This window comes from Ornithorhynchus anatinus, chromosome 16 (genome assembly GCF_004115215.2).
Source record: "Ornithorhynchus anatinus isolate Pmale09 chromosome 16, mOrnAna1.pri.v4, whole genome shotgun sequence".
In the NCBI taxonomy this organism is placed as follows: Eukaryota; Metazoa; Chordata; class Mammalia; order Monotremata; family Ornithorhynchidae; genus Ornithorhynchus; species Ornithorhynchus anatinus.
The window spans coordinates 42,332,859-42,348,173 of record NC_041743.1 but is presented as its reverse complement, the minus strand read 5'-3'; the positions used below and the strand labels follow the sequence as shown (position 1 = coordinate 42,348,173).

The 15,315-nt window shown below is 46.0% G+C and overlaps 1 protein-coding gene across 1 annotated transcript in view; it reads right to left on the bottom strand.

Annotated features, from left to right (window-relative positions):
* Positions 1-1,000: 1,000 nt before the first annotated feature.
* Positions 1,001-15,315, bottom strand: part of MACF1 (microtubule actin crosslinking factor 1) — a 291,335-nt gene continuing 277,020 nt past the window's right edge. Inside the window, 9 exon segments of the mRNA XM_029080290.1 lie at positions 1,001-2,527; positions 3,068-3,191; positions 5,247-5,300; positions 5,302-5,559; positions 5,674-5,694; positions 7,199-7,220; positions 8,505-8,850; positions 9,886-10,003; positions 14,142-14,216. Coding sequence (XP_028936123.1) covers positions 2,271-2,527; positions 3,068-3,191; positions 5,247-5,300; positions 5,302-5,559; positions 5,674-5,694; positions 7,199-7,220; positions 8,505-8,850; positions 9,886-10,003; positions 14,142-14,216 — 1,275 coding nt within the window. The 3' untranslated portion in view covers positions 1,001-2,270.

Here is a 15,315-nt window from a genome sequence, read left to right as displayed (position 1 = left end):
TAAGACAACCCAAGAGCTTAGGGAGAGAGGGTATTATCCTTTCTTTCCCTGATAATAATAATCACTGTGGTATTTGTTGAGTGCTTTCTACAGGCCAGGCACTGTACTGAAGACTGGCACACATACAAGCTAATCAGGTTATACATGAGCCCCGCCTCACATGGGGCTCCCCGTTTAAGTGGGAGGGAAAACAAGTACTGCATCCTTATTTTACAGAGGAGGAAACTGAGGCCCGGAGCAGTTAAGTGACTTGCCCAAGGCGACCCAGTAGGTAAGTGGTGTTTCTGGAGTCGAACCCAGATTCTCTGCCCCCACCCCAGGCCTGTATTCGTAACAGTAGGCCGTGTAAATCCCAGAATTTCTTCATCCGAGGTTCCCCTACCGCTGTTCTTCCTCTTTCATTTGCATCCCCCCTCCAGGCTGGTGAATGGGTTGGGTGGGTGTGTTGATGGAAATGAAGGAGCAGCACCCATAGCTAAGTGGGAGCAAGTTCTGGGTCCAAGTGAGTTGTACGCCTCATGTACCCTGGGCTCAAGTGTGACATAATCCAAAATGGTGGTACTTAAGGAGCCACAGGGTTTTAGCTGAGGTGAGTGCTTGGTCCACAGTTTCAGTTATGCATACAATAAGCTCTGGCGGGCCGAATTAGTTGTTTAGTAGAAAACCCTAAGTAAATAGACAATTGTGGATGTGTGGTGCTTTAGATGAATGATAAGATGTTCTATCCCTTCCTGTGATTTTTTTGCTCCTTCATATTTGTAATATGGAAATGGCGGAGGCTGCTGTCTGGTGATTTCTTGCAACAAGAAAATGTAACCCAAGCCCCGAGATTTACTCAATGTAAAGGGCTTTTATATTGTAACCAATGATAATGCCTTAATACTGCTGCATGGCAACTTCAGCTTTCAAATTTAATTGTTCTTAATAATTAATAATAATGAACTTAATAATTAGTTCTTGAGAAAGCTAGGGTTTGGCATAAAAGAAGAGGCAACACAGGTTACTGCAAGCGATTTTAATACCAAAATGTGTCTTGTTTTCAAACAGGTCATTGGTAGAGCTTCAGTTTCTGCCTCAATAACCAATTGAGAGACTCACACAGCAACGGGGTCAGAGCCGAAGAGGAAGAATATTGAATAAGTAGAGGGGAACGCAGGCCAGCCCCTTCCCACCCTCCTCACGGACTCGCACTCAGTTGTCAGAGCACAGAGAAGAACCACGGACAAGAGCGAGCGCGGACGTGCTCACCGGTGGGACTCATTTCGAGGATGAGCAACTGGGTAAGTTCAAATTTCAAGAATGGAGTCTGTGCACTCATCCCTTAAGTGCCTTTGAAGATGTGACCATTTAACTAATGAACAGGAAAACAGATGTCGGTAACTCATTGTGGATTTTTTTTAAAATGTGTCATCTTATATTAGATGGCTAAACCTAAGAGTGTTCTGACCAACCAGGATAGGGAGTTAAAGACCATTTATTATTATTATTCCACTCCCAATAAAGATCTCTTGGGTTTCAAAGCAGGCTTCTAAGCCAGTGTATTCAGTGGTAAACTTAAACCAGCGGTGTGTTTTGTCCTTTAAGTAGTCGGATATTGAGACAGTATGTTTTAAAGACAGCATTTTAATGAACTCCTTTACGGTATATAAGCATGTGCAAATTTAGTAATTCAAACATACTCCCCTTTCTTCAGCTAAAATCACATAACATTAAAAAAATGGAAAAAAGTCCTAAGTCCCCTCACCTCATGTTTCTTTCTGTTTGAGGTATCCAAGATTTACAAAAAAAAAAAGTTCCTTGAACACTGTAGGATTCAGGTTTTTTAATATAATTTATCTTGCTGAGACAGCAAGTCAAGTTTATAAAGAAGATGCATTTAGGAAATAATCCTAAAAGATAAAGCAGGTTCACGCCCCTGCACCGCGCAGAAATCCTATTTATAGGTTTTTTAAAGGTTTTTTTTTGTTCCTTTTTCTTTTTTTAAATGCACGATCACATCTTGACCTTTTTACTTGCTTTTTTTCCAGACATTTCACCTCTCGGCCCCCATCTGGTGTAGGGCTACCAGAAGGCAAATTTTATCTACATAAATATTCACATGAAAATAGTAACTTACAAAAAGAAAAACAAATAAGGCAGCTTCATAACACAATTATTCTTTTACACTTTTTAACAATATAATTTCTCCCGTTCAGAATAAATATACATCCAACGTACGGAGCAGAGTTAAAAATCCACACAGGTTTCCTTTGAGGGGCGTCTATACAGTATTATCTTTTGGGGCCTGGCGTTTTGGAGGTGGCAGTGGTAGTTTTCTTCGACATAGTGGGGATCTTGGAAGGTTTGGTTAAACCTCGCCGGGCACTGCCTTGGCACCCTGCTGTGCTACTCTCTGAAGTATCCGAACAGGCCGACTGCGTCTCCAGCAGGTCAAAGTCTGAGGCGTCGCTTCCTCGCCGGCTGCTGGCTCGGCTCCCCGTACGGCTTCCGGCACGACTGGTGGGGCGGCTGGCTGTCTTTTTAGGATCTGAAATCGAATAATCAATTCAGTGGCCGTGGCTTAAAAGAAAAACCAACCAACCCCCCCCCCCCCCCCCCCCCCCCCCGTTTGCAGCTAGCAAGGAATCCGACCCTGCTCTTACCCATACGACACCAGGAAAGAACTGCGCTTGGACTCTCAAAGCCAATCATTTTTGCAAAGCTAGCTTTCCCACCGAACCGCAGTCTGGACACTTAACATTTGATCCTGTTTTTGTTCCAGGACAGATGAGCCAGCCTCTGCCGTTGAGGAAAGCAGGGCGTGGATCATCTCTCCTCCCTGTCGGAGAAAAAGCTTCTCTCCCAGAGGCCTGACAGTCACCCTTGTGAAAGTAAGCAAGTGCCTATCTGCAAATGCTTCATGGCTGAAGCAGCTCCCATGGGAGAGCGGAGGCTGGTGCCTGGCCCCTTAAGTGCATTAGGGTACAGGTTGTTTCTTCTCCCTTCCTCTGTGCTGGATTTAATAGACAGAAACGGGAGGCCCCAGCCTTATTTTGTTGTTCTTTTCTTGGCGAAGGAGGGTACTCACCAGCCCGACTGGTCTTGGCCCCCGTGGAAACCGGGGAAGAACTATTGCTGGTATCGCCGGCGAGGGAAGTTCGGCTCGAATGAAAAGTCGGCCGCTTCAGCTTGCTGCCTGTTGTTGGTGTCACCTTGGGGGGAAAAACTGCATTTAAGGACCACGGTTTGGGAGCGATGAAGTACTCCCAGCGAAAGGTGGAGATTTAATCACCCCCGTCCTCCGTTTTTACCATCGCGTCTAAATATTTCCCAAGACCTTTCAGATAGGGTTATAGGCAAGACGGAGAAGCAAACCAGGGCAGCCCCAGCATCTTCAAAATAAAACGGGAAGAAGCTGGCTTAAAAGCAGGCTGTGAATCAAAATAATTTAAAGCAAAGAGAGTGGGGTGTTTAGTTGGAAAGAAAGGCCCCAGTTTCAGGAGAGAACCTTTCATCATAAATGAGGGTCTACTAAGGTTCCTCAAGTATAATTCCATTTCTGCAAAATGAGTCAGACAGGGTAGAGGAAGCATTGACCCGAGATCTTATTTTTGGCGGATGAGTTTTTGTATCACTACGATCCAACTGGAGTGGATTTTGTGCTTGACATTTCTCAGAATCTCATGAAACCGGGGCCAAAAAGAAGCAAGGACTGAGAAGCAAGACAAGCAGAGGAAATCCCGGGAATCAGGGAGCAGCGAGTTCCATCAGCATATGCTAAAAAAAAAGAGAGAGAGAGAAAAGAACCTTTGGGCTTAAACTGAGGCTGTGGAGGGGAGTTAAAGTAGCAACTTACCCACATGCTACATGTTCTAGGACATTTTTTTCATTTTTGCCCTGACAAACGTTGTACACTGCAAGGCATTACTGGAGCAAAAAGCAGCCAGTACTTTCTGGACAAGAGTAAGGTTTGGAAAACTACCCTACCCCAGAATATCAAGCGGCTGACATTATCAACCCAAGTTTGGAAACAAGGCAAAAGCTGTTCAAAAACTGCCCGATGGTTTAGAACTCCAGAGTTGTCTAAAATCTGAGCTTTTAAGCAGTTTTCGCTTGCCCCTCACCCTATAGGGTTTGAGTGTGTGTAGTTATCATTCGGGCCTTAGGTGCTGTACGATTTTGATATGAATCGAAATTTACCATTTAAACCTTGAAGACTGCCACTAGCCGTGCGCTGTAGTGGAATTTCAAGCGTTATTAACTCGGCTGTATGTACGATTAGTTCCTCGAGGCCTTTCTTCATGAATGATTTCAACTTCATGGAGAAAGCTCCTCACTCATGAGTCTTTTGTTTCATTTTGGGGGTTTTTTTTGGGAGGGGGGAAGGGGAACAAATTCCACCATTTAAAAATCAATTTTCAATCTGATTTCACGATTTTTTTTTTCTTCAGATCCGAGTTAGAAACCCCTGAAACACACCAAAGCTTGGATTAGCTACGGTAGCAAGTGCCGTTGAAATGAAGAGGAGCATCGAACACTATCTCAGGGAAAAGAAGCAGGGCTTCTTGCATTAGCAGTGGCCTTCTTTTGGTTTGTCCATTAGCCAGGAGAGCCATACTCTACCTCAGAGCTGGGTAGCGGGAAGTCGGAATAACTGTTGTCCCTGAGAGGGGTGCCAGCTTTACTGTTTACCAACCAGGGTTTGTCATAACAGCGAGAGAAGTGATGTGGAGTCTGTGAAATGGAAATCCAAAGGGAAGGGCGGAAATGATTGAAAATGGAACAGAAAAGGGCCAAAATGGGAACAGAAAACAAACAAAACAGAAAATACTAAATTTTAAAGGAACAGACAACAAAATAAAATGTGTATCAGCACAATGGGGCGGAAGGGAACAGGTAAACATTCCGCAACAGTTTTCTGCATTTCAAATCCATGACTCCAGTGAACGGGCTTGCCTCAAATCTGGTCGCACTGATTTCAGGCCCGGTTTCTCGAAATTAATGAAATCAGGAAGGTTCTCGGATATGAGAGAACTGAAAAACCAACACATTTTGCCCTAACAACCACCGTACTTAATAAGTAGGCCAAGTGGCCAAGTCCCAAATCTGTAAAACAAGGCAAAGGAACGGGCCGTTTTGGAAAAACGCTCCCCTGTTTTATCCACATTCCCTGCCCACCAGATTTCTCCATCCAGGCCATAACCTCGAGTAGACTTTCCTTAAAGAGAGCGAGCCAGAGGAGGGCAAGCCACTGTCCAACCCCATACCTGGTCCCAGTGGCAGGGGTGGCTGGGGGAGGACGGCATTGAGGTGCAGCTGTGGGTTGCTCTGACTAGCGCTAGAGCTGGATCGTGTAGGGACGCTGCCGTGAAGACGTTTTGATCTTCGGCCCGTGACCGGAACGGTGGTCATTCCCTGTGAGACGCCCTCCGGTAAAATGAATTTCTTCCCTAAGTTCCAGGTTAGTTTTCCTCGGCTGAAGAGAGGAAAAAGAAAAGAGAAAAAAGAAGAAGAAAAAAAACACACGCTGATTGTAAGCCTTGACCATCTTCCCCGCATTCTACAACCTGGAGTTGCAACCAAGATTTAGGCATGGTTAGGAGGAGCCCTCAAAACACTTAGGAAAACTCCATTTCCTCACACTAGGGGTTTTCTTCTTATGGTCCCTCAGCATGTTCTGAGAAAGTTATGTACCGCCACGGCTTTCTTGTTTGGCTGCAACACCAAAAATGTTTCCCACAGAAGCCGTTTTGGGAATATTTCTAGAGTCTTTGAAGTCATAGTCAAAATTCAGATGATCGGCTCGATGTACTGCTTCCCTTAAGGAAAGCAGATTGTGGGTACTACAGTGAAAATGAGAGCCCGGGAGTCCATGCAAATCTGAAGTGGGACTTAATACTTTACTCTGACAGAGGTGTCAAACAAAACATTACAGTTGCAAAAGGAGAGCTTTTAAATTGAACCGTTTTTGACGATTTTTTCCAGGTTCTCTAAGCAGTTGAAGGTTTGAGATAGTAAAAAGAGAAGCATACATCCATTGTAAACCACAACAAGAATCTAGATGGAGAGTGATAAGGCATGCACAGAGCCTGCCAATGAGTTTTTCTGAAAAAGAAGCAGTTTCCAATAAGAGAGGAACCAATGATGAGATTCTGGAGAGAGTTGGCCCTGAGCTTTCTGTCTTGTGTCCAGGGGAGACCAATGACTTTGGGGGTGTAATGGAGAGGGGAGGGGCTTGAGTTTCCTCCCTCCCAAATGAGCAGAGCTTTTCAATCTTACACTCACAACGCAAGGCTGGCTGAGTCGTTCCCAAGTCACCTCGAATGCTTCAAAGGATAAGCAGGGAAGAGTTTTTATGAAATAATTACCCCACTATTCACTGCCCATCACACTGATACTGAAGTGTGTTAGATTTTGGCAGTGAGAACATTTTCTCATGCAGGCAGCCAGCTGCAAACACCTACTACTTACTACATCCTCCAAGCAAATTTGGCCCCTAAGCAGAAATTCAGTTCTAAAGCATATTTAATGTGTTATGTCTGTGCGAGAGAGAAATAAGCAAAGAAATGTCAGTTCATCAATACCTTTCTGGTATGGAGGTATGTGTTCACAAGGGAATATCCAAGAAAGAGCCATTACAATATTGTGTCTGATGTCATGTGATTCTGTTGTAATACCCCCCAGTTCTACTTCTGTTTTTTCCTCCACTGACGTAGGGCTGACTTCTTAATGGAGGTAAATTGACTTTCACGACAGGCTATTTTAGCTAGTACTGAAAACGGGGGGCAGTTTGGAATCTGCTGCTCTGCTTTATAATGGTAGTGGCGGGACATATAACAAAGGGGAAAAAAAATTCAGTGCGGGCCTTAGTGCAGTCATGCCAAAGAGTCACAAACTGTGCACTGCATTCAGCCTGAGAAGGTGCCCAGCAAGGTAAGAGGAGTTACAATGCACACTACGGACACAGATAGCTTAATAATCTAGTTCAGAGTCCATCCCGTTTAAGTTCATGACTCAAATCTGAAGCAATCGGTCTTAGCTGCAAACCCTTCAGTAGTTTTTTTCCTAATTTTGGAATTCATTACCGCCGTCTCAGTCCAATTTACCCCTCAATACCTGAGAGCCGACCCCTAGATCTTCCGTGGAGAATTTATATTAATAAGCAATATAATTGGCGAAGTTTCTTTAGGGATGGTTTAGCCACTCAGGCAACACTTACCTTAAATCGAGATACTCCGAAACTGAACATAGGACAAGAAATCAAGTGAGAAAAAAGGGTGTAGGACTCAAGCGTTATTAAGTACAGGACGTGAGTCCCTCTTGCTTGTGCTTTCCGAGTACTTGATTTGACAGAGAGAGAGGAGAGTCAGAACGCACCACCTATTTCAACACTCCCCGGCTCCGTCTAGCTGAGCAGGTTGGGTTTCCATTTGCGGCAGGGGTGTGATTTGACTCACCTGGGTGAGGCGTCTTAAGATTCAAATAAGCCTAAGGAATCACTCATGGACAGGAAGTACCTGGCCCTACTTAGAGGAGGACGGCTCTAGGAGATGGCAGAAATAGACACTAAAAAGAGGCAGAATTCTTAGACTAAGGCAGTAACACAGGGCTGGCTACCTCTGCTATCCAAGAGAAGTTTACTTAGTAACCTCTGCATGCCAAGAACTAAACGACCGCCACTTTTCACAAAATGCCCTGTCCGGCAGTTCTTCTACATAGAAGGTTTATTAATTGTCTTTTGACAAGGACAGAAGAATTAGACTTACGGAAGTTGGGAGAACTAGGCTGATCCTCATCCAATCCTAATTTGCAAAATAGTTGAGATTTTTGTCAAGATTGTAACAACAAAAAAAATTCATGATCCAAATAGGCTCCCCCAGATGGCTCACGCAAAAGAAGCAGTGTGGCCTAGTGGAAAGACATGGGCCTGGGAGTCAGAGGACCTGGATAATAATCCCAGCTCGGCCCCTTGCTTGCTGTATGACCTTAGTTAAGTCACTTAACTTCTCCGGGCCTCAGTTTCCCGATCCACAGAATGGGGATTCCCTACCTCCTCTTCCTCCCTGTACCAGGTGGGGATAGGGACTGTGGCCGACCTAATTATCTTGTGTCTATCCCAGCGCTTAGTAAACTGGTTAGCCAATATCACAGATAGCCCTCTAGTCTCCTAACTCTGTTGCACTGTACTCTACCAAGCGCTTAGTACACATAGTAAGTGCTCAACCAATACCATTGATTGATTAAGCTCCTCGTGGGCAGGGATCATCTATACATAGTCTGTTGTACGCTCCCAAGCTCACAGTTCAGTGCTCTGTACACAGTAATCATTCAATAAATACCACCGACTGACGGATCGAGCATGAACATGTTTCGGTTCTTTTTTCCACAAACGACACCTCCATGACCCTATAATTCCGGAAGCATTTAGATCAGCCCTCTCCTTAAAGTTATCACACAAGCGCTTACTACACCGCCTGGCAAATAGTAAGCACTAAGCAAATGGAGAATGAAGTACTTCTACCCACTACTGTTTGATTTGCAATAGAAGGGTCAAAATTTCAACCACGCAGGCCCCCGCCGATGATATCGAACGGGGCAGCAAAGTGGGAAACTGATCTGTGCGCGTTACTAGCTGACGGCTGTAATGGAAGCTGCGGCCGTGCCGCGTTGGGAGCATTCCCCGAGCTCGGCAGCGGATGTTAGAGAGCCAGGGAGACATTCCACTAGACGAAGCAAAGCCATTCTCGCTAACGGGATGTGGGGGGTGCGCGCAAAGGAGAGTGACAAAGCTCAGAGGCCAACCTATCGGAGACTGACTGGCAATCGAAGAGCTGGAATCAGAGCGCTTTATTTTACTTCCAGGGTGGTGAACTGGAATGAAAAAATACACACAGACAAAGAGTCGGACAGAGAGAGCAGGAAAATGCAGCAACCGGTCAAGAGAGAGACAAGTTGAAAGAAAAAGGAGAGAAAATTTTCCACTTTCTGGGACGGCCAGGGGGGTGCTGGGGAGGAGGAATCGAGGACCAAAGGAGGAAAAGATGGAGTGGTCTGGAAACGTACTGCTAGCCTATCCTTTCCTATTGCTTCACATTCCTTTTCGGGGGGTGGTTTAACCGCTCCAAGTATAAACTGTAATTTTCTCTCAACTGGATAGAGCAGTGATTTCCACTTCATCGAAACCGGCATGAAGAACTACAGTCTTAAGCCTTTTAATGCCTCAAACTACTTCTAATTGTACTTTATATATTGTCTCAGGAAATGGGGATTCGTTGACCCAGAAAAAGGAAAACAGAGAGCAGAAAAGGAAAACAAACAAAGAAATTACAGGTAAGGGAGATTTTTCAACTAGGGGAAAAGAAAGCTCGAGTAGTGGGGCAACTTCTTAATGTACAAAATTTAGATGGGTCAGAGAGCAGATTGAAATACTCTCTGCCGGCATCGTAAACGACAACCTCATTCTTCGCGATGGCTGCCCCCTCAATTCCCAGCTTCCCTTTGTTGGGAAGCCTCAGTCAAGTTTCACCAGGCCTTTACTGGTCCTGGGAAGGTTTTTAACGAGAAAAGGGAGGCAGTACGGCCTACTGGAGAGAGCACGGACCCGGGAGTCAGAGGACCTGGTCTTATTCCTGGCTCTGCCAACTGCTTCCTGTGTGACCTTGCGCAAATCACTTCACTTCCCTGTGCCTCAGTTAACTCATTTGTAAAATGGGGATTAAAACTGTGAGCCCCATATGGGACAGGAACTGGGTCCAACCTAATTAACTTGTATCTACTCCAGCGCTTGACACAAAGTAAGCACTTAAATACCATTAAGAAATAAAAAACAGCATTCAAAAAAATAAAACATATCACATTCAGGTGTTCGTCGGGAAACAAATGCAATTTTTCTCTGCGCTTCCTTACCTCGGCAGGGGTCGTTTTTCACCAAAAATTCATCCAGCGCCATCCATCCGCCACCGACTCGGACCATCACGGTGCTCCGCAGAATACGAACCAGCCGCAATTGCTGGGAGTCACCAAACTGGGGGGGGGGGGGGCGCGGGGGGAGGCAAAGAGAGATCAGTTTCAGTGAAGGGCAACAACCCACAGGATCCCCGGCTCCTTTCCAAAGCCCACCGTATCCAGACAGAAGCACCCATGTTAGAGTTTGGCTTTCGCAGCACGTTGCGGTGAATTCAAATGACGATAATGAGGTTAATGAGAAAAGTCTCGGGCTTTCACAAAGCAGTTACCAATTCCTTTTTATAAACCTTTTCGATGAACGATTGCCTAAAGGGCAAATGGTGGGAGCCAAACTGTGATATATAAAAAAAAAAAAAAAACAAACCGAAACCTCACTAATTTGGCACCAGATTAAAAATCATCCTGTAGAAATCTGTCATCAATTTGGGGGACAACAGGATAGGCATATATTTATCCATCTATAAACATATATAAACACGTGCATGTGTATAAATATATATGGTTGGGAGTGTCTGAATACAGTACGCTATGAAGAGAGCATCGCCATTTCAAGTGGTGGCTCAGTCAAGGTGCAGGAAGCCCTTGCCTAAGCCACCCCACCTTCGTCGTCCCCATGAAATTTGGAATCAAGTCTCAGGTCCAAGAATCTCAGGGAGCCCCAAGCTTGATGCCACCAGCCGTGAAGCAGAACCGATCACCAAGGGCGATACTGTCAGCAAAATCCCCATTTTACTCCTCTCCTGCTAATTCACAATCGAAATGCTCACCAATCCTTCTCAGAAGCAGCAGGTTCACATCCTCATGACAAACCTTTACTAGGTGGACCATTTCAGCTCTCCTGCCTGTTGCCACAAATTACTTTTCAACCTACAGTCTTGAAGCTGCGAGGCCTAGTGGAAAGAGTACCGGCCGGGGGGGGTCTGAGGACCTGGGTTCTAATTTCAGCACCATCCCTTGCCTGCTGTGTGACCTTGGGCAAGTCACTTCACTTCTCTGGGCCTCAGTTCCCTCATCTGAGGGAACATTCAATCCCTGTTCTCCCTTCCCCTTAAGACTATGAACCCTTAATGATCTTGCATCTATCCCTGCATTTAGTACAGTGCTTGGCACACGGGAAGGGCTTAACAAATACCCCAATTATTATTCTTCCATAACACAGCTTTTCCTTAAGTGCTTTGGAGAGAACAGGATTAGAGAACCTTCCTTCGCCTACACAGCTCTGTAAGGATATGGCGTGGCGTTGAACGCTACAGCAGGCTCTTGGCCTAATGTGGGGATCCACCAGAACGTCGCCCTCGTGTGAGAGGGGGGCTGGTTGGACCGCCACATCTCGTGCCTGGATTTACGCTAACTTGCAGGTTGTCCCCGGGAGGTCGGAGGTGTGTGCCGCTGGCCGGGCCCGGAAAGGGGCGGGGGGCTACCGACTGGGGAAACTGACAGGAGAGAAGCCCTGCCCTGCTCTCTAAAATGACAGCATAAAGGTACCGGACTTCAGGAGAAGCTGCAAAGGAAGAGAGCGTCCACTTGGGACAGCCATTAAGGGTAGGCTGCATCTCCGCCAGCCCCTCTTACCTCTCCCTCCTGGAGAGAGTGGAAAACGCACCACCCTGGGTTCTAATCCTGGCTCTGCCCCAGCAAGGCAAGGCGCTGCACTTCTCTGAGCCTCACTTTCCTCATCTGTAAAAAGGGGATTCAATATCTGTTTCCCCTCCCCTTTAACACCTGTGGCATTTAAGCGCTTACTATGTGTTAAGCACCGTTCTAAGCGCTGGGGTGAATATAAACAAATGAGGTTGGACGCTGTCCCTGTCCCAAAAGGGGCTCACAATCGTAACCTGTAATCGTAACCAAATGCTATTATCAGTCATCATCCCCCCTCAATCCTTCCTGCCTGCCAGATTTTCACTACCTCTAAAGTTGTCAGCTCCTCCACCTTTTTGCTTTTTAGCTTCCTACTTTCTTTTAGTCATTTGATCTCTCTCAAACCCCATTCTACCCCTACTAGAAAAGCCTGTCCCAAGTAGAGGATCGCTGGGACTCAGTGATAATTGGTTAGAATCTCTGATCTACATTCATTCCCACTTAATCATCCTTTAACTCGATATGCAAATGCAAAGCATTTTCCCATCATTTTCCATGCATCTTCCTTTGGTTAGGAATTATACCCAATCTCCTTCAGAGGATAAGGAAAATTAGTTATAGTTGCTAAGTGGAGGTAACAGAGGCCACATTGTTTTGCGATTTTGGAATATTGATTGATTCAGATTCAGGTATACAGCCGATGTTTTGAAAGCTCAAGATCATTGACATATACAAGACGAGTGAATGGGTAGATACATCCCCTCTAGCTTTCAGTTATACAAAGTATGTAGAGAATTTCTAGGAGAAGTGAGGAGTCAGAGAACCAGCAGGAGTTCTGGGACTTCTTGCTTATGTATATATGTATTTTTTACAACCCCGGCTAATATTCGGAACACTGGAATATATCAAACTTCCCTGTGAATTGAGTTTCCATTCTCTCTGGGACCCTGACTGTCTGCAAGAAACTCTGTGAGCTTCAGCTCCTGACTGTCAAACCACCCCATCAGGTCAAAGCATCTTGGGGACGGCACGATCTTATTGTCAATGTCAGTGCAAATTTCTGAGTCCCAAAGGAATCCATATGAAGCTGTGGAAAAGTTAACAGGGCTGATCTTTGCCGAGAAAGCTCTGAAAACATCGATCTGTATACCGGCCTCTCCACCTAGCAACGTTACCAGATAGGACACAAGCACTCACAGAGCATTTCTTCCCATCACAGCAAAAGAATATCTAGTAAACACACAAATCATTCAATTAAAAGAGGATAGAGACCATCGCAAGGCACACTGTACCTGATTGCCAAGGAAGAACTATATAGAAAAAAATGTAAAACGAGGGGGGGGAAGAAAAACAGAACATTTTATAGGATTAACTCTGTACGTCATGGAAAAATCTTTCATTCAGCATACCAAAGTCACTAAAATAGCTAGTACGCTATTGGATCAACTGACCAAAATGAATTTTTCTAGATCTAAAGCAGAAAGCCCAACCCACTGCACTCAAATCTGTAGATGCATTTGAAATTTGATAAAGCGTAATATGGCTGCTGTTTGGATTTCTGCACAGAGGACTCGCAAACACTTACTGCACGCAGGAACTCTTTTTCAGCTTGTGGCCGATTCAATACGGGAAATATTGTCCCTGGGCGTAATTTCGAACGTAAACACGGTATCCCGAACAAACGCATTGTTTAGGCAAACATTTTCTACAGGCTTCTAAAAGTAAATTCAAGAATCTAAGGGAAAACTGGTTAGAAGGTCCAGGAAAGATAAAAAATAATGACTTTAACAACCGGTTTCTTTTTCTAGGCTTTCACAAATCACCACGATGGGCTTTTCAGTTTCCTCTGATGAATTCTTACGTTGACGCTGCATACATTTGCCTGTTTTCCTCTCTGAATACTGACCGCAATTGTGGATCTATTCAAATGATACAGGTGGGCACCATTTCCTGAAACACCTCAGTCAGCCGAGGAGAGGTTTACCACCCAATTCCAACGTATCCTCCTGCACCCCGTGGGCAGCCCTGGTGGTGCACCGCTTTCAATGGGGGAAGATGTTGTCAAGGGTGCCAGGCTCAGCTGACGAACAAGTGACGGGCACTTCCGGAGTAGCCAAGAAAACTAAAGCATTGCTTTGGTCTGGCCATATATGGTGGGGGCATGGATGGTCTGTAGCAAATCAGGAAATGCTCTTTGTCAGGCAGATGGCTGTCCTGACTTGGCATTTCCCCACATGAGGAACTGGGGGTACCTAGTTCTGGGGTGCCACCCACAAGGGAGAATTTCTGACAACGGAGGAGTGCACCCAACATTTGCTTCCCTCTCTAGACTTTGATCTCCGTGTGGGCAGGGAACGGTCGACTGTTACACTGTACTTTCCCAAGTGCTTAGTACACTACTCTGCATGCAGTAAGCACTCAATACATACCATTAACTGATAAAGCACCGTGGGCCCACTAGACCTGACTTGGGAGTCTTATGTGTTATCTTTTGAGTAAAAGTCGGTAACGATAAGAATTGTTAGCCTGTGAGCCTTCTCCAGTAAGGACCTAGGCGGTGAGAACCAGAAGACTGTGAGAGATGGCAACGTAAACCCTGAGCTTCTCTTCCTTACCCGGTATTTATTTTCGCCAATTTGCTCCACCTGGAACCTCTTCGCACATTTGCACTGAGCCACTTGTCTTGTGACCTTATGGAAAGAAAAAACAACCATCAGCGCCAGGATGGGCCAAATATATTTTCCAGATGAGCCCTAAACGAGCGGTTGTTACCCACGTTCTATCTCAAACAATTTCCCCCTTGGCTGTTCCACTGATTTTCAACTCAAGTTCCCCCAGCCCGACTCTCCGCTCTCTGACGTCAAAGGAGAGGCATCCAGAATGAGTTGCTGAAAATCCCTCCCAAATCCCTAAGCTACAAGTCAGTTAATAGGTTCAATCTTCATCTTTGCCAAAACCATGTCCCAGAACTGTAAAAAAAATGGGCTAATTAGAATTTCACTTCTGCTCCTTTCCTCCACCCACTTGTGGGTTCTCTGGGAACTGCCCTTGGGGTGGGGACTCCTTGTGGGGCTTCGCCTGCCAAGAACTCTGTTCTCCGCCCCCTAAGCACTTAAGTTGCCGCAACCCTCGTGGCAGGTTCTACGTAGAACTCGTATGTTCTACCTTCCATACCCGATTACTCACCCCTTCTGTAAGCCATCTAAGTGTCTGTCTCTCCCATTAGAATGTAAGCTCCATGAGGGCAGGAATCTTGCCTTTTAAATCTTGTCTTCTCCCAGGTGCTTAGCTCAGGGCTCTGCACCTGTGAGTGCTCAATAAATGCTCTTGACATCAAGCAGCGGGGCCAGCCTAGGAGCCGAGGCCCTCTTTAGTATACCGTGAGGTTGCGGGAACTGATAACCAAGCGTCCTGGCTGACGGTTCTTGGTCTTTAACTTCCCCAGGGCTCCTGAGCTATTCAAGTGGGCTGTTGTCAACAGGCGTCCTGCCCAGACTTAGTTTGACCCAGGTCAACTGAAGAGCTGCCGGCTGGACCGGGCCTGGAGCACCTGGCTGCAGAGTCTCAGGGCTCTGGTCGGGCCAGGTTGGGTGGGGGCCTGGGGGTGGACCGGCACCAGGTTGAGTTGGGGCTTCTCGGTCCGTGCCCAGCTTTGGCTGACCACCGTAAAACGGACCCGTTTCGTGACACGCAACCAGGTATTTTCCCCAGATTCAGAGGGAGACTGGTCAGAGCTGAGTGCTCGAGTGAGGTGGCTGAATTGGACTTCACTCTCTCCACGATAGCCTG